Source organism: Eretmochelys imbricata, chromosome 13 (genome assembly GCF_965152235.1).
Source record: "Eretmochelys imbricata isolate rEreImb1 chromosome 13, rEreImb1.hap1, whole genome shotgun sequence".
Taxonomy (NCBI): Eukaryota; Metazoa; Chordata; order Testudines; family Cheloniidae; genus Eretmochelys; species Eretmochelys imbricata.
In genome coordinates this window covers 16135235-16155208 of record NC_135584.1, presented here as the reverse complement: position 1 = coordinate 16155208, position 19974 = coordinate 16135235, and the positions used below count along the sequence as shown (strand labels likewise).

The 19974-nt window shown below is 40.0% G+C and overlaps 1 protein-coding gene across 1 annotated transcript in view; it reads left to right on the top strand.

Annotated features, from left to right (window-relative positions):
* The window catches only part of PTPN1 (protein tyrosine phosphatase non-receptor type 1), a 61467-nt gene extending 42599 nt beyond the window's left edge, over window positions 1-18868 (top strand). Inside the window, exons 3-9 of the mRNA XM_077831842.1 lie at window positions 160-260; window positions 4104-4202; window positions 7481-7618; window positions 10770-10979; window positions 11575-11736; window positions 12594-12820; window positions 15298-18868. Coding sequence (XP_077687968.1) covers window positions 160-260; window positions 4104-4202; window positions 7481-7618; window positions 10770-10979; window positions 11575-11736; window positions 12594-12820; window positions 15298-15505 — 1145 coding nt within the window. The 3' untranslated portion in view covers window positions 15506-18868. The remainder of the gene's footprint in view (window positions 1-159; window positions 261-4103; window positions 4203-7480; window positions 7619-10769; window positions 10980-11574; window positions 11737-12593; window positions 12821-15297) is intronic.
* Window positions 18869-19974: the final 1106 nt, after the last annotated feature.

Here is a 19974-nt window from a genome sequence, read left to right as displayed (position 1 = left end):
GAACTTTTCATTCAGAAACAATTCTTTATTGTTACTATTTCACTTTTTTGTTCTTTTAGAAAGTTACATTTTTGGTCCTAGCATTTGATGAAATTGGTCGTGGATCATAACATATGCATGAAGGCATTAACCTGTGTTTTCTGATTGTCTGTGCTACAGTTGACCACAGTCGAATTAAGCTAACCAGAGGTGACAATGACTATATCAATGCCAGCTTGATAAAAATGGAAGAGGCCCAAAGGAGCTACATCCTTACCCAGGTAACTACTAGAAAAAAAAAACAACTGCAGAATAGTTGATAGAATAATTTATACCCTCTCTCAAACCAGCAGCTCCAAGAGTTTTTGTTAAACATGACTTTGCAAATATTGTATTGTCACTTGAGCTGCACATCAGCACGGACTCCAATAGTTCATTCTGACTTCCTTGTATTTTTAGCCTGTGACTTTTTATCCACACTGCACCCTACTTTCCTAGTGTGGATGGAACACCTTTTTAAACACGAACCAAATTTTGGCTCCACTGAAGTGTATTGGAATTTCACTATTGACTTTTAATGGGACCAGGATTTGGCCTGACCTGTTTTCTAAGACATGGCCTCAGTACAGTTTCCAGATCGGCCTTTGGATTAAATGGAGGCTCTTGTGTTAGATAATAGTGCATCTGTCTCGCCACTTGAGAGACTGCATCCTTTAGATGTTAAACTTAAGTCTGTTGGACTTTAAACACATCTAGTGGTAAATCCTGATTATCCAGATCTCTTAAGGGACATCTAAAACAATAGGGTAACTGGAGTTTGGCAGAAAAGGAAACTTGTATCTCAAATCCAAAATCCATACAGTAACATGTCTAGGTTTCTAATAAATCCAACAATAGGCAACATACACAAAATATAAAATGTCACAAATTAAAACCATAACTAAATTAATGCAAAGTTAATTTGAGAGTTCAGAAATTCCTCGCAACGTAAGACTCCATCTCTGTTATTACATCTCAAACTAATTTGTTTTTTATGCAAATACTTGGGACAGCCTGATTCACTGGGAAATGAAAAGTCAGGTGCTCTGACCATTCTCTTCCTTAACACTTTCATCAAGGGTTTGACATTTAGGCTATATTTGCCAGTTTGCTATCCCTTTGGTTAACTGGTCATGCTCCTTTACACAACAATATTACAAGGAATATTAACTGTAGATGCCTATATTCTTAAGTGTAGTACCAGTTAATATTCTGGTTTTGCAATATTTTATATTTGAAATTGCATCCTGCGTATACAGGCTATCCTTTTGTATTTGTTTTTTAAATGCACGTTTCACTGATGAAACTGGAAAATTACAAGCTAAAGAACAGTGTAGAGAGGGACTTCCTGCTAGTGGTGAAATCCTTTATTAGTGCTACATTTGGGGGAGGCTATCATAAGAATGGCCATACTGGATCAGACCAAAGGTCCATCTAGCCAGTATCCGGTCTTCCGACAGTGGCCAAAGGAATGAAGAGAACAGGCAATCATCATGTTTGTTCAAAACACCATCATAGAATCATAGAATCATAGAATATCAGGGTTGGAAGGGACCTCAGGAGGTCATCTAGTCCAACCCCCTGCTCAAAGCAGGACTAATCCCCAATTTTAGCCCCAGATCCCTAAATGGCCCCCTCAAGGATTGAACTCACAACCCTGGCTTTAGCAGGCTAATGCTCAAACCACTGAGCTATCCCTCCCTCCCGCAATTTTAAATCTAAATTAATCCCAGTTTAGTTGAAGCAGCTGGTATGCTTCAATATTGTTGAAGACCATGCGATTCTATAGAATGTTACTTGCATAATCCTTGCTGATGTTGAAAGTCTAAATATAGTGACCACCCCGCTACACCAGACAAGGTATTATATACATTTTTAAACAATTTTTTAACTAAGCAATTTAAAACAGGTATTAAATAGGCTGGCAGCTCCCCTATGCCCCCCCCCCCCAAGTGCCTCCTGCCTGCCAGCGGACCCCACGGATCAGCGCCTTCCCCCCCCCCCCCACTCCTCTTGCCTGCAGCAGTCAGCTGGTTTGCGGCATCCAGGAGGCAGGGGAGGGGCCTGGGAGGCTGTGCGCCGCATCCTCGCTCTCCCCCCCCCCCCCCCCGAGCCTCCTGAATGCCACAAGACAGCTAATTGCCGCGGGGGGGGGGGGGGAGGGGGAGCAGGGGGAAGGTGCTGATCCGCAGGGTCCGCTGGTGGGCGGGAGGTGCTTGGGGGGGAGAGGGCTGCCAGCCATGGACAAATCAGGCGGCCAAATGACGTTATAGGGGAGTATTGTACAACTTTAAACGAGCATGTCCTGTAATGGAGCAGGGACATAAGATCAAAACAATGTTAAGCGAGAGGACTTTGAGTACAGTAACTCCCCCCTTATAGTTATACTTTTAAGGACTATTAAAATCCTCAGTCCTCAAACAGCAGCACATTCACATGTAACTCTAGTGAAAGATCCTTCCTATGACTTCAATATAGATGCCTCAACACAGCAATGTAGTTCTCCACTAGCTGAGGTTTAAAAGTGTGTATTTTATCCACTGAGTGTAGGCTATATCACCAGTGTACTGTTTAGAAGTAGTGAGGAATCGCATCTTTTAGTTTAAACCTTCAGGTCAGGCTGTTGGGAGCTATTTTCTCTTGTAAGTTTCATTTTAAAATAGTCAGGAAAAGTGTAGAAAAACAGATCTAAGATTTTTTTTAATATTAAAAAATAGCACCATTGAGTTACATTTCCTATGAATCTAAACTTCTACATCTTTATATGTAATCAGACTGAATTATACCTTAATAGCATGACTTGTTAGTTGTTAACTCTGAGCCTGTGCCAGAGTTCTTGTTTGCCTTAATGTTGTTTAGACAATGAGATTTATGGTTCAGTTTCCTGGGAACAGTCATCTGTAATATTTGTGTGTGTGTTTAAAAAAAAAAAACAAACCCACCAAATTTCGTCGTCCTACGCTTATTAGATGAAGGTAAACTGGGATTAATATTTTTTAGCAGAAGTCAAGAGCTCTTCCTCATTTTCAGAAAATCAACACCAATCTGTAGTACAGAAGTAGACTTTTTTTTAAAAAAACATGAATTAATTAGGATCTGTGATGTCCTAGGAAATGAGGAAAAACAATTGTAGGTACAGATCTACTTGTTTTATTATTCAGGGCAAGGAAGTAACAGGTACACTTAGCTGATAGTTTATATCAGTTCTAACCCAGTGTTTCTTTAATCAATTTGAAATGAGGCCGCTGAGAATCCAGTTAGTCTTTTCAAGGACGATGCCACATTATTTTGTCTTTGAGCCATGCGAGGTGTGAGAAATGACAGCTGCACAATTTTGTTAGTCTAGGTTATCAAAAAAAAAAATGAAAAAACAACAACCTCAGAGGATGTGTGGTGGTATTATATCTCCCCGCTACATAGATTAACTAACAGAGAGATTAGGGATAAAGGAAAATCTTGACACACAAGCGAAGGTGCTTTGAAAGTAGATAGCTTTGGGATCTAATGAAGAGGACTACCCCTTAAAGAACAATTGATAGAAGAGCTATTGAAGAAGACTAATGAATTCTGTATAGTGTTTGAGCAGTCCACAATAGTTGGCTCATTCTTTTGACTGACCATTGTTTGCTCTGCCTCAGTCAGTAACTTTGGCACATTATTACTAGCAAGGTCTTTATTACCTGTAATATATACTTACTGTCAATCACGGTGGCCCCAGTTTTGCAAACTACTTACTCTTAAATCCCGCTGACTGGGTCAGAGTGAGATTTCCCCCATTAGATTCCTTTTTTGCCCTTCCTGAGCAAATTCTGTGTTTTTGGTTTTTTTTCTTTTTCCCACTCCCAGTTCCCTTCATGTAAATAAGACCATTTCTCTCTTCCTATTTTCTGTGGGGAAACAGATATAGTGCACACAAGCTAGTGACTTCATAGTTGGAAAATGGAACTTAAAGCTATTGTATTGCATTTCAGACTCTTAAAATGAGAAGTTACTTGCATGCATTAGGCTGTAAAGTTAGGGTACAGTGCTCTAATCTATTTCCACAGAAAATGTCGCTTACTTTAGAAGATTCTCTGTCTTCGCAGGGTCCTCTGCCAAATACTTGTGGTCACTTTTGGGAGATGGTTTGGGAACAGAAAAGCCGTGGTGTTGTCATGCTCAACAGAGTGATGGAAAAAGGATCAGTAAGTATATGTGTGTTTTTTAGCTGCGTGTATTTAAAAACAAATAAATAACCAAAACATAATGGTGGCAGAAAGATGCATATAAAGAATTTTGTCCAACAAAGCATATCTAAGATTCAGAAGCTGAATATCTGAAAATGGATCTTGGTTAACTGAGGGATATGTGGAAATTATCCAGTTCCAAATAGCAGATTGTAATTTCTTCTGAATTCAGCTATACTACGGGCTGAGTGCAACTGGAGTTTTCCATACAGGAACACTAACTTGGTTTCTCTCTTCAATCCTGCTAAGCTAGATGTTTATGTGTAGTTCCTCTTTGGTAATGGCTGGAGACTGGGGCCCTAGTTCCCATTTATATTAAGACCCTTTACGTTACTTTGGCACTATCCAGGGGCCTTAAAAGTAGTTGTAGATTAATTTATTGCCCCTAAGATCTTACAGCCTATATTTAAAGGCAGACAAAATATACAGAAAGAAGAGCAATGTGTAAAGAAACTGATCAGGGTGATGTTAGCTAACTTCTTGTTGTTTCCAACTCTCTTTCAAACTCTCCTGTGCCACTCCATCTGATCTACATATTTCCTATGCTCATCAATTCACCCCTTCCCCCTACATACCTAAATTTCCCCATAGGTTGGGACAGAGAATGAGGGGAGTTAGACGCAGGGAATGATCACCAGAAAATAATTAGTGAAATATCTGGAAATCCACCAGCTATCTCTGTACGTATTGGCCACTTGTCCTTGTGGGGTGCAAAAGGGCTGAGCCCTTCTGGTAAGCAGGTGGGGGCACAGGATCTACTAATAGCTCTTACCACTTCTTATCCACCGCATGAGCGAGCGGGAGGGATGGTTTAGCTTCCTGGCAGGTGGTGGGGGACATCCATCCCTAGGTCCAGGACTTGTTCTGTAGCCATGGGCTCAGGAGAAATTACCATAGTTTGCTTGTTAATGGAAGCTGCCATAGTGTGATCACAGTAGTGGGTCTGCCAATGGAGCAGATTTGATTCAAAAGTAATTGAAGATTGAATAGAACTGTACACTGAGATTTTTTTCAAAGGGGTAGCCATGTTAGTCTGTATCAGGAAAAAATAACACAAGTAGTCCTTGTGGCACCTTAGAGACTAACAAATTTATTTGGGCATAAGCTTTCGCGGGCTAAAACTCACATTGTGGGTTTTAGCCCAGGAGATGTTTTTAGTTCCTTTGCTGACTGTAAGGCCATTTCAGAGGAGGGTAAGTGGGCATGTTGTGTCCACTAATGGGGATCTAGTGTTGGACACTTGCATAACCAGGAAAGAATTCCTGGTAATCAGGAAACCAGTTGTGCAAGTGAGCTGTGTTCTAACTCTGGTCTTGATATGAGTTTTTTGCTTTTTTTTTAGTAATGGGAATAGTGAAATGTAACCTTCAAAGGGGATGTGCAGTAATTCTGTTTTAATCATCCTTCCCTTTCCAACCACATGCACTCACTCTCTCTCCCTCTTCTCCTCTCCTCCCATCCCCCCCACCTCCCCCCAAAGTAACAAGGCAAAGAATTATCAAGATCCCTTAGGGCAGAGGGCTAATGCTTCTCAACAAACAGCAGTGAGAGATTTTTTTCAGTGGAACTAAGCAAAATGTTTGCAGAGCCATTTGGTGCAGAAATTAGACCTGAAACTAACTGCTCTGTTCTGAGATTTAATTTTTAAAAAATTGCAGAAGATTATAAGGTATCCTTGCTTCATATTGTCCTCCTGCTCAGTATTTAACCAGTGTTGGAAGCACTGTAGGCCTTGATAATTTGTCCTACGATTCCTTCCCCGTCTATCAAAAAAAAAAAAAGAGCCATTTGTAAAATGTCTCAAACTTCCCTTAGAGGTAAAATACTCTTTTCGTCCCAACTCCCATTACACAGAAACAGCTCTCACATTTTATTACCATCCCATCATAATGATTTCCTTTTCATTGGTGATAAACTATGTAATAACTAGTTTTCTTATTTCAACTTTGTTCCACTCCAAATTAAGGCCACTTTATTTACAATTTAATATAAGAAGCATTAGCTATGTGCAGTAATCCGTTTCCTGTGCAAACAGATTTGGAACACTGATCAAAATCCTGTTTTGGAGGAGCTTTGTTAAATTCTGAAAAGTAGCAGGTTAGTTGTCAACGTTCATAATATCCATATAGGTCTAGAGGTCAGAGACATGGTTGCAGACTTTATGTATACTGCTAACAAGATCCCTTAGTGTCATTTCCCCTTTGTACAGAGCAAAATGCACTACTTGTATTTTTGGCTGACTCATTTAAGTTTCTAGCATGTCAACAGTTTATTGGTGCAGACGTTCGGTTTCCTGGAAAATTATTACTGAGAAAATTACTATGTGCAGGCAGAAGCTAGGTAACAGGAATATTTGCAGACTCCTTTTTTTAGTTCAATTAAAGTTTTCTAACTTTTAAACTGTGCCATATGGAATCACAATGATCTCCTAAGACTTTAACACTTGTGGGGAGTGAATGGATACCCCAAAATCTCATCTGACATTTTTACTTCCAAATTAGTAATGCTGTAACTTTCTGTATGTAGAATATTATGGATTCTATAAAGAAGCTTTCACACTTAAATTGTGCTGTCTTTTATTAACTCTTATTTTCCTATTGTGATATCCTCCCTTGAGATGTTCAGTCCAACTTCATCTTATGTGCCTGTTGGTTGCAAAGTGAAACTGCCTAAAATCACGATCTCTGAAGTTCTTCTGAGTTCCCCAGCTTTTAAATGTATAGGAGCCAATTGAATCTTTTCATACTATACGGACTACTGATGCAGGGTCCAAATAAAAATACTGGGGTGCTTTTAATGAGATTTCCTGGGGGGCTGCTCTGACGTACAGCAGCGTTGCACAGCCCTGATCCCTCCCCCAACCCCAGCACACCCCTGTGCCAGGGATGAGTACAAGAGCTACATCCACCCTAAGGCACCTTTGTGCTCTGGGAATTTTCCAGGGGTGGAGTGAGGACCAGCCTCTGGGCCTTTGTGTGAAAGATACCAAGATGTGCTGAGGTAGTACTTGCATGATGTACTGGAAGCAGGACGCCCCCCTGCAAGAACTAGCCTTTCTTTTTAGAAATGTATGTTTGAATTTATTGCAATATACTAGACCTCAGGGCTCCTTAGTGCCACATTAATACATGTAATTAATAATAACTTAAAAAATACTGGATTAAGGAACACTCCTTTTTTCTCACCTTTAGCATAGACCCAAGTGACTAGTGCTTTTCCTCTGTTTTCTTTTTTAGATAAAATGTGCACAGTACTGGCCACAGAAAGAGGAGAAAGAAATGCTCTTTGAGGATACAAACTTGAAGTTAACCTTGATTTCTGAAGATATAAAATCATATTACACAGTACGACAGCTAGAATTAGAAAACCTTACCGTAAGTATGGAAAGCATACCAGTCAAATAGTGTTGTCCTTGAATTCGCCATCATGGAGCTGTATTTCCTGATCCTGGTTTGTAAAGGCTTCCAGTACAAAGGGAATGGATGCTGAAATTGGGTAACATGCCCATCAGTGAATTAGGAGGTTCTCAATATGTTAGCGTTGCTCTGGTCTGTGAATGCCAATGCAATTTGCTCTAGACTGTACTGGTTTTGGGGATAAACACTTTTTTCAGCCTTTGATTTTCCCCAGCAACATAGAAGTTAAACTCCAAAGTGTAAAGAATCAACATATATTAACATTTATGAGGTTAACTGTTGTAATTCAAAACACAATTTGAATGAATGGATATTCTATTGTGACGTCTTCAGCATTAGGCCTTCTCTACAGTGACAGCTACTTCTGGGGTATGTGTAGTTACACACTGCAATGAAAAGCAGGCTGCATCTAAACGTGTGTGTGTGTGGCAGGCTGGCCAGGGAGAGACAGCAGGGAGCTGCCAGAGCCTTTCCCCACTGCCAGACTCTTTCATTGTGTTCAGGAAAGGCTCTGGCGGCAGAGAGGCAGCGTGACCCTACTCTGCTAAACACAGCAGTGTAGATAGAGGAGGCACTGCTCAGGGAGTGTAGAGCCCTGTAGAGTACATACCCTAAGGTTCTGGAGGCGTTGCTTAGATGAATAGAGTGAAGACACTCACTATCTACACTGCTATAGGGGGACATGCAGTGTATTAACTCACTGCCGCAGGTATAGACCTAGTCTTAGATTCAGTGTGGAACGTTAGGGCAGTGTTACCTTTATAACATCACTGTGTAAAAGTCCAGTACCTCTGTACAGGAATGTCTGAAATAATGGCTCTTCCAAGCACTCAATCATTACCAATTTGCTAAGGAATGTATACATGGAGCTTTTTAAAAAACATCTTCTGAAAACACCTTTTCTTGGAATTTGTGTCCTTATCACCCCTCCTACATGGACTTAAATCTTCACCTCTTCACACTGAAAGCCTTCAGCAAGGGAATCAGCAGCCTTCCTTACTTAGGGCTTGTCTTCACTACCAGGGGAAATCTACCTAAGTTACGCTACTCCAGCTTTGTTATTCACGTAGCTGGAGTCGGTGTATGTCGATTTACCCCAGTGTTTTCACTGCGCTGCGTCAACAGGAGGCACTCTGCCGTTGATTTAGTCTTTACTCATTCTGCTAAATTGACACCCAGCAGCGTTGGTCCCTGATCCTGCAATGAGCTCTGTGCAGGCGGAACTCTGTGCCTACATGGAGCCCCACTGAGGCTCAGGCCCTTAGTTGCTAAAAGGGGACTCTCTCTATTTTTGGCAGTGACAAAATAAAACATTTTACAATGGGGGCAGTGGGGAACAGTGCAAAGCAATGCTGGGGATACACTGCACACATGGATAAATACAGCAGAGAGGAGTCATAGCAGAATCATTCAGAGCAGAGGGAGGGGCGGGGCACTGAAACTATGCTAGAGGAGATTGGCTAAAGGGGCAGCTACAGTGAGCACATCTGATCAAAACTAACATCTGCATCTAGTTAAAATTGAAGTCCACAGAGCACCCCGAACCTGTGTTGGAGCAGGTGCATGTGGACAGGTAGTGAATGTCAAATACGTTTTAGTGACATGCTAATTTCAGTTCTACTTTGATTTCAATTTGCCTTTTTAGTTACCTTGTTAAAACCTAGTACTGCCTGTTATTGGATAAGCACTCTGTCCCCCCTCACCTAATATTTATAATCTCTCCTAAAGATTTAGCACCTTGCTTCTATGCTCCCTCTTGCCAGGAAGCTGAAAATAGGCCCATTGTCAGGTATAAATTTCACTAGCCAAACTATACTAGCAAGAACTCAGAATTTGTCAGAAAAAACATCCCAGGTTACAGTGTCTGTAGCAGACAAACTTCTAAAGCTTTGGTTCAAGATTTCAGGAGGCTGAGAGCATCAGTCTTAAGTCTTCTGAGATTGCTTTCAGCTTAGTAGACGTTGGTTGTGAAGGAAAAGACTGTGCTAATATAAGGTCCTTGCTTTGGACAGGTCTGAGCTGCTCCTGCAACTTGAGGTACCTCATTTTCCAAAGAGTTCAGCCAGCCCATCTATTGGAAGGCCATAGTGCCCATTGTATATGGGGATAAAATGAACAGCTGAACTATAAACTGTAAAATGATGCTGTATAATTTAGTTTTATCTAGTGTCCTTCATTCAAAATATCACAAGGCTTTTATGGTGAGAGAATTATTTGTAAATTATATAGCTCCTTAGACATTCATGATATTTTACAAGCAAGTAGTGCTTTAGAATTGGGTTCAGCAGCTCTTAAATGCAGAATGGGAAAACTTCATAGGAAAAAGGATTGGGTTAGATTAAAGCAGGGATTGGCAACCTTTGGCACACAACCCGTCAGGGAAATCCACTGGCGGGCCAGGACGGTTTGTTTACCTGCAGTGTCTGCAGGTTCGGCTGATCGCAGCTCTCACTGGCCGCGGTTCGCCGTCCCCAGCCAATGGGGGCTGTGGGAAGCGGCGGCTAGCACATTCCTCGGCCTGCGCCGCTTCCCGCATTGGCTGGGGACGGCGAACCGCGGCCAGTGGGAGCTGCGATCAGCCGAACCTGCGGACGCTGCAGATAAACCGTCCTGGACCGCTAGCGGATTTCCCTGATGGGCCACGTGCCAAAGGTTGCCGACCCCTGGATTAAAGGAAAGCAGCAAATGAGCGAGCAAGCAAGTATTCTTGCTGAACGGTTAAAGAATGGAGACTGGAAGGATACAGTAATAGAATGGTGAGTAGGATTAGTCCATCATAAATTTAAAGGGAATCATTTTTCAAGGTAAGATTTGGAAAGAGAAAGCAGCGTGGCATGAATGCAATATAGGGCAGTACAAGTGAAATCCTGCCCATTTCCTTATGAACTGTAGAATGTAGATGTGTATATTTGCAGCATCAAGACTGATGTTGGAAATCCCTTTGAATGTAATATACTTTGAAAATTGGTCACTTACTAGGAATATGAATATGTGTTGAGTGGTATTCTTCCTCTGATTAGTATGTTGTTGCAGACAGTAGCTGTGCTTGAATACTCTTTTTAAATCGTATCTAGAGATTCTTATAGCTTGGAAACATTATATTTTACAGGCACAGGAAACTAGAGAAATTCTGCACTTTCACTATACCACATGGCCTGACTTTGGAGTCCCAGAATCTCCTGCTTCGTTCCTCAACTTCCTGTTCAAAGTGAGAGAGTCTGGCTCACTGAGTCCTGAGCACGGACCCATTGTGGTGCATTGCAGTGCAGGAATTGGAAGATCGGGAACTTTTTGTTTGGTTGATACATGTCTTCTACTGGTAAGAACCACTTACTCTAGATGGGAATAGGGAGTGAGTTACAACTTTGTGTAGTTACTTCTGGGAATTGCTTATTTGAAGCTCATGCGAGCCATGGCACCTTTCATGAATTGTGGTATATAGTGACACACATTCCTCTGAGACATTTGTCTCTTAACTTTTACTTTTGTCTTTGGTAATATTTTCATTCTAAAGCTAAAGCAAATTGAACTTTGAATGGGCCATTGTGGGAGTATGAAAGAAAACTATCACTGGTTCCAATTGGAGTGACTCGCAAAGTTAGGCTTTGTCTTCCCTGCTAAGAAAAGTGGTCCTTGCCTAATTTACCTTGAGGTAAAACTAAAGTGCCTGATCTTTACTGTTTGTTTTTTACTTTGGGGATAGTTCACATGCATTAGTTATCCTGAGGTAAAACTGCATTTTTTTTTTTTTTTTTTAAAGCAGTGAGGGCCTGATAGAAGTCTCACATGTTACCTTCATCCCTATACCCGTTAACATGGGAACAGTTTGAAGCCTATGCAACAAATGAGTCGTTGTGTTGAAACACATTAGAGTGGGTATCTGTGTAAAGCAAGTTTCAAATCTTTACCTTCAGATGGACAAAAGGAAAGATCCTTCTTCTGTGGACATTAAGCAAGTTCTCTTAGAAATGAGAAAGTACAGAATGGGGCTTATACAGACAGCAGATCAACTTCGTTTCTCTTATTTGGCTGTTATTGAAGGAGCAAAATTTATTATGGGAGATGCTTCGGTGCAGGTGTGTATTGATTGCATATCATTTGAACATAGAGAAGGTGGGTGAGTTGGTTCAATAAAATATATTACATCCCCTACCTTGTCTCTCTCGTATTCTGGGACCGACGCAGCTACAATACAGCATACAAAAATATCAGTTGTAGGGTAAATTTAAGATCCACAAACCTCATAATTACATGTAGCCAGGCAAATGTCATGAGGGAAGTTAGCATGGTTGAATAAGGTTAAGAGGGCTGAATGAATCATTAAAGTACACACGATCCTTGGCATGAGTATTGTTCAGTAATTTAAATTCTTGAGTAGCGCACAGTGCTCTTGGATCTAATGCATTGTTTTATGCATGTTGATGTGTTTGTATAAGTACAGATAGCCCACAATAGCTGCTGTCACATGGAAAGTTCTCCTCCTTGTGACCCTCTGGGAAACAGTTGGGAGATAGCCATTGCTGTGTGAGCCTCATGATGCTGTTTTGCTAAGTCTTCTGTTTAGGCCGTTAACAATTTTCCAACATGCTGTAGATTCTTCCAGTGTTGTCTCCTTTGAAGCACGCATGTTTAAGTTACTGCTAAGTAACCCTACAGCACAAAATGGGGTTCATGTTGCTACTTAAGAGTTTTTCATGTAGGTGAAGCACTAAATTAAATCTCCAGTTAATGTTTCCCATATGTGTGGTTGGGCTGTGGGCATACTGTTCAGATGCATTCACCTCTGCCCTCTCACCAACTAAACAGTGACCCTGAAAGTAAAACAATGACTGATGTGTAAAGCCTGTGTCATGTTAATGTTAGAATTACAATGGTTTTAATATAAAATATATTATAATATAGTGGAGCTTAATAGCCACTTTCTTCTGTGTAGGAGCAGTGGAAAGAGCTTTCCAATGAAGACCTAGACCCTCCACCAGAACATACTCCCCCACCTCCGAGGCCACCAAAGCGAACATCAGAAATGCACAACGGGCGGATGCACGAACACACAGAGTTTTTCCCTAAGCACCAGATGGTAGAGGAAGAGATCAGATGTGCAGTCAGCACTGTGGAGAAGATGGTACCTGATGGCTCATCTGTGCAGCTGGGTCCAGACAGGTAATTCAGTCAAGTTGTTTGTGTTGATGTTTTTGACTGTTCCAGGAAATCTGCTGTAGATTCACAGCCGTAAGTATGTAGAAATTTCCCTTGTTTGTGCCACTTAGCACCACCTGTAAAGCGTGTTGGACAGAACTTGACGCTTTCTTGTGACAGCGCTCCTAGAATAGGATTATAGCCCTTTATTTCCAAAGGCCCATGTGCTTGTTTAGGTGAGATGTGAAAAGGATACAAAAGCCACCTGACAGCTCTTGCTAGGCCATGATGAAAGATGGAGGAGGAGCAATGACTACATGGTTTAGCCTCACATGTAGGTGCATAAGGGGTTTGGTTATACAGGGCTCTTTTACATGTTAGGTGGATTGTCAGGCCTTCAGCTTGAAGTTAAGCCAGCTAGCTTCAACCACACCAATCAGTGCAGGTATCTGGTGCTCTACATACTTTATCAGATATATCCTGCGACATTTTCAAATGTCCTTTTAAGTCAGTTCAGTCCTCATGCTAGAATATAGGAGTGGATAACTTTCATTCAGTGTCAAAGCACCTGTTTGCCTTAAAGATGTAGTTCATCCAATTTGTTTTAAATCTACAGTTCTCTTGTCATATGTATCTTTCATGCTGGGCAACTATTTTTGCTTTCTACTACAGGTCAAATCAATTATGATCATTTAAATTCGCTGCCGAAGAGATTTTTTTTTTTTTATTCTCCCTTTCAGGCTAGCTAGACTCAAGTATTTGGCCTAAAGAATAAACCTATAACTTGGGGGGTGGGGAAATAAGGGTTTTTTGTGTTTAACCACTAGATGTCACTGCTGCTTCACCGGTCTGAAATATAGTATGCTATAAGAAAAGGAGTACTTGTGGCACCTTAGAGACTAACCAATTTATTTGAGCATAAGCTTTCGTGAGCTACAGCTCACTTCATTGGATGCATGCTTTGTGTGTATATAAAAAGATCTTCATCGGATGCATACTGTGGAAAGTGTAGAAGATCTTTTTATATACACACAAAGCATGCATCCAATGAAGTGAGCTGTAGCTCACGAAAGCTTATGCTCAAATAAATTGGTTAGTCTCTAAGGTGCCACAAGTACTCCTTTTCTTTTTGTGAATACAGACTAACACGGCTGTTACTCTGAAACCTGTCATAGTATGCTATGTTACCATAGATTCCAGTAGATTCTACTGTAACCATCCTTAGTTTTTAATGCACTGCATATTGATCTACTTCTGACAGTCCTTGTCCAAGATAGCCTTGGAATTCTCCCCTCAGCTGTTCTCCTGGTAAACTCTGATGTCGACCCCTTGCCCTTTCCTCCCAGAATGGGTTTTCAGTTGGCTATCAGGCAAATAAAACACATGATCACACCTGGGACGCACCCAGTTTTGCAAGGGAATACTAGGAACAGGAGCATCTAACTTTCAACATTTCCCACAAAGTTCTGGAGATATTTTTTTGGCAAATAAATCTGGGAAACTTAGTGCCTTGAGCCACCCCGCCTTGTGAAACTGGCTGGAGAGTGACCCTAAGAGCTGTAAGTATTGACACGAAATGAGGCACGCTCAGTAGATTTTCCTCCCCTTAAGCTGGTCTCCATAATTTTTTTTATCTATGAAAGGACATGCTTGCCCTGTAGTGCCCCCTGCTGATGACCTACGTGGGAGTCAGTGTGATGCCACATGATGGAATTACTGATTTTTTTTTATTATTATTATTAATTATTATTATTATTATTTTAGTTGCCTTTAAAAAAAATCTAGGGAACTAAGCGCAAAATTAAATATAGAATTAAAACAACTTTAAGTTTAAGAAAAATAGTACAGTATGTGATCTTGTAATTATACTCTATCCTAATGCATACACACAAGGGGGCCAAATAAAGGTTAAACAAGCAAACTTAATTCTGGCGTTTCTTTACTTTTGAGTGCTTGACTTTGCAGCCTTAATCTCTTAATTTAGGAGCATGTTGTGTATAATTATACAGAGCTGAAGCCCTACTGTCTTGCTCCAAAAATTGCGCACGCTTTGGTGATAACAGGTTCAGCGTTTTGGTGCAAGTAGTGCTTGTGTGTTTTTATGGGCCTAGAATAGTTTTGAATATATTCACGGTCAGGAATTCCTATTTGTAAGGATGATTGCCGGATGTGTGGCCTTGAAGTGGAGAATCTGAACTGGGTAGATGCTTGAGTATCATCAGGGATATGGCAATCAACTTGGGATAAGAAGCAACTTGTTTACTAGCAACACCCAGCTGATTAGGGCAATAAATATCAGTTTAAATCTCTAACTGAAAGCCCTAACTATAATCTTTAAAAGGATACATCTTGTGCATCAGGTGTAAAATCTCTTGCTGATAACTGATCTACATCTTCATCTGTAAGTGTCCATGAGGTGTCTGGATTGGGCCTCAGTGTCTGCACACCTTCCCCCTCAAGGGGAGAATACTATACTGAATATTTATTTCTTCATCCCTCAGCACTAGTCAAGACACTGAACCGAGGAGGAGAACTGTTGGTGAAAATCTGTGTGCCTCGCCCCACAAAGAGGAGCCAGTGAAGTCAGAAAACATAGAAGAGGATGATGAGAACATGATGACAACTTGGAAGCCATTTCTAGTGAATATCTGTATGTTCACTGTCCTCACAGCAGGAGCTTACCTCTGTTACAGGGTATGTTTTCATTGATGGACATGTCAGCAAGATTGAGTATACAAAGAACAACAACAATTTGACCAGTGTGTAATCCGCTTCTATGAAAGAAATCTAATTGAGGCATCTGAGCCTTGTCTCAGTGGAAATATACCTTAGGTTGAAAGGCTGGAACTTTTGGTTAGGGCTTAAAGAGAGAATTGATGCACTAGGGTTTAATTTAGCCCTGTGGTCCCAAGAACATAATATTCTAATCTCAGGGCCTTAAAATATTCAGGAGTAAGCAGAGAAAATGCCAAATAAGTCTTTTTTTTTTTCCTTTTTTTTTCTTTTTTCTGGAATAATAGAATTACAACACATTGTTGTTTTTAGCCTTTTTTAAAAGCCAGTTCTTTTTCCTTGTGTTACTTCAGAAAGAAACTAGGCGCAAGTGAAACTTGCTTGTACTCTCCAAGTGTTGTAACCAAATACATGATTTATATTATTACTGAGTTCCCAAAAAGAGAGAGAATCCACATATCTGAAGAATGTAAACTTTTTGGTCTCACTTCATCTGTTAAAGACTCAGTTGTGGGCAGTGCCTGTGGTATTGATATATTTAATCATGGCATAACTGTTCTTAACTAGCTTCTTTTACATATCTTTATAAAAACAGGCTTCTGCATTTGCTCAGGGTATCCCAACATGTCAAACATTGTGTTTTTTAAAAAAACAAAAAGTATTTCCCCATTGACTTTTTTTGTTGCACTCTACTTGCACCTATGCCTACTTACATTGTACCAATCTCTGTAAAGTTGTTTTTACCTTTATATTCTGGGATGTGGGGGAGGAGGGAAGCAGGAAGGGAAATTCAACCAAAACATGTCCACCAGCATTTTACAGCTGTTCAGCTGGCATTTAGAAGGACCAGTTTTTAAACTTCATCATTTGGATCGTAAAAATGCAGTTTCACTCTAAACCTGGCTTGTAAGGAGTAATGTGCTTTGTGCACAAACCAGAGGGAGGAGGAGCGTACTCCAGGATGATGTGAGAAACTATTTGGAAAGCATTTCAATATATCCAGAGCAATTAATGCCTTGGCAGCTTCCTTAACAAACTTAAAAGATCAACAGAAGACCTGTTGGTCTTTGAACATACCAGTTGGCTTATCATGATGCAAGCGATTGTGTGATCTTCTTTTAAGTAAAGATTTCAAAATTGACTTTAGTTTGGTTTGAAATTATGTTGTTAAATGATTACTGGGGTAGTGGGGCATAAGTGCCTGAGGCCTTGCAGCTCTGCAGATGTGGGTGTTCCTATCCTAGCTCAAAGTGAGAAAAGAGCTGGGTGGTGTAGAGTACAGATTAGGACAAAACAACCGAACAATGGCTCAGTTGGTTGTGCCTACTCAAGAGAGGCCCAGGACTTGAATAGTGTTAGGAGTGCATCAGCAGAGCTGTGACTGGAGGCTTGCATTGCACTAAACCTAATTCTCATCAATGCTGTTAATCTTTTCCTTTCATGAGTACGAAATTCATACATTTTAAACAATAGAGAAAATCTTTGCTCATAGGGCAGAGATTAGAAGCAAATTCACTACTTAAAGCAGTAGTGGTTATAACTAAACCATGATGACTGATCTGCAAGTGTTACTAATCAGTGCTTTTAAAATGCATTCTGGTTGTATAGCACTTAACCACCGTTCTCAGTGTAAACATCTTTATGGAGTATATTGTGTAACAGTCCTTTCACTCCATATTTATTTTTTTCAAAGCTGCCAGTAGCTCTTGCTCTTTCCTTAAATCCATAAGGTGTTGACTTGGGGTGGAAGGGTTGTTTTTATTTGTTTTGGGGTTTTTTAAATGTTAAGCTTGCATCAAGGGCTTCTCAAAAGTACAATAATAATAAATCCTCAGGTAGTACTGGGAATTAAAAATTTACCTGTGAGACTGTTGGTCAGACCAGTACTTGAAAGGGGGAATATTGTAAGCAGTCAGTATTTAGTATATTATTGGAAACATGAAAAATTTGAGTATAGAAAAATGATATAATATATAATGGATCATTTGTGTATTTAAGATACAATATGTGATTGCTTTGTCCCCGTTATTCTCTCCATCATCTGGTAGAATATTGTTGTAAGGCAACATTTGTACCCCCTTTGTATTAGAATGCATGTAAAGTCTTCTAGTGTCCTGATTAAATACCATGTGCTTGAAAGATGAAAAAACTTATACTTCTGCTTACTGATGTGCCCAAATTATATTTGCATGATCTGATCATTTAAGTGGCTGTGGTTCAAAGGGTGTTGCTGAAAGTGTCTTCATTCAGCGATACATTGATTTGGTGTTTATCAGGTAACGTACTTGCCTAATATTTGGCACGATTTTTTATTGAATTTCTGCATACTCAGTGTAACCCGGTTGTTTAGCATAGTTCATTTCAGCTGAGTAAGTATAATACAGACATTCCAAAGTGTGTATTAAGCCATATTCACACCTCACCTCCAGTCAATTTTGGCAACAAATATCTCAACAATTTCAGAATGACTTGCTGTGCTGCCTTCAGAAACTTGCACTTGGGGAAACTCTGCTTTTGGAAAGGTCACCAATAAAGCAAGGTTTCAAGTGAGTACTTTGTGCCATCAGGCCCTACTTAGTTTGTTTCTAGCGATCAAGACTTGTGAAATAAATGAGTGGCCTATAAACTGAATGGAACTTACAGTATTTTCCTCTGTTTGGACAAATGTAAATATTGGGGTTGATGAAAGTATGGAATCCACAGTTGTACTGTATTTTGCAACCTTTCCCACAAATTAAAACTTAGACACATCTCACTGTACAGAGAGACAGCAGCTCTAGCTAATATGCCCCTTTCTCCCAGCTAACTTTACTACTTGGCTTTCATCTGTTTGAAGTCAAGGGGAGGCCTTGTACTGTAGTGGGAACATACAGTGGAATGCCCTATAAGCCGTGAGGTGTGTATAAGGCTTATAATGCTAAACTGTAAGCATTTTGTTTTGATGTCCTGTATATGTATGTAGTAGTTTGGGTGTGTGTATATATACAGTAGTGTTTCAAAGTGGGTGTATTGATTAACCTGTTCTTGGGAAAAATGGACAAATATCCATGTTAAAATTGTTAGAAAGTTAGCTGCTCTGCTATATGCCTTAAGCAAATATTTACTCATCAGGTCTTTCTTTTTTTACAGATTGCCATAGAATAAACTTTTTTAAAAAAATATAAAAAAATAAAAAACAAAAGCTAAATGTTTTGGTATAATACATTTTCAGGTATCTTGTCTTTTGTGTAAGGCGCTGCAATGACCTCAGTTTTCAGTAACTGTACAGTTTTTCAATTTCCCATACAAGTTTTCAGTTCTCATTTTAGTTGCAACAATAAAATTTTTTTAAAGAATGGATGTATGAGTCTTTCCACTTCCTGTTTTATCACAGAGGTAGAGATGATTTAGTCACTCTAACAAATTTAGACCTTTAGGTTATCAACAGGATTTCACCTCCTACTGATTATTTTGTGATTTCTCACGTTAATAGAAATATTAAGAATATTTCCACTAGTGCAGAAAACTTGCTTTCAGGTCAGTAACTAGATGTCTGCTGTAAAATAAAATGCATTTTCACTACAGATCTGCTTGCTCATAGATGTTCAACTGAGTTTAAATATGTAGTGTTTCAGTCATATCAATAAACTCTCTGATGTGCAACCTGCAACATTAAAGATCTCTAAAGCACTATAATTGTTCTTACAACAGTTTACTAGCTGTGGATTGACTTGCTAAATTTGTTCTTCAGGATGGGACTATATGCTACAGCAACTTGTACAACAAAGTTTCCTGCAGATGTAAATATGACATCTCCAAGTATTCTGGGTGCTTTTTCATAGACTTTTTAATGAGACAAGCTTTGGGCCTTTTGATTACCGTTAGATCAGTGTCCGTTATGAGAGTGGTGATTGTACACATTCGTCTGCTCTGTATGTGTATATAGTTTAAGTAAAGCTGCCTGGAGATGCCAATCCCAGTAATCCCTTAAAAAGACATGAGAAACACCAGTGTCGAAGAGATGGGATGTGACACTGAGTCACGTTAGTGTAACTGCATAAAACCTAGCTCAGACTGCAGCTTGGATCAACTTCGTTCTTGTATTGTAATCCTCTCTCACTTTTAAACAAACTCTTCCTTGTTCTCTTGTAAGGATGAAGTTATAATATATGCAAATATTACAACTGTGTGTATGCCCTCTGCTTGTAAATGTCTGCAAATTAAGTGGAGCTCTGTGTACTGCTGAGGAAGAGCTCTCCTGTTTTACGTTTGGAGTGGAACAGTAACCGAAAGATGCTTTTCAAGCCAGCACGTCTCCTCCCTAACATTCCTCTTTTTTTTTATTTAGGAGAGCAAAAAGTTTCAGCCTGACTTTGAATGCCAGGCCTATGTTCTGTTTATTTCCCCAAAACAGCCAGAGCAGGTGCTATATAAACTTATGTTTCTAAAATAATGCTGGTAACTAA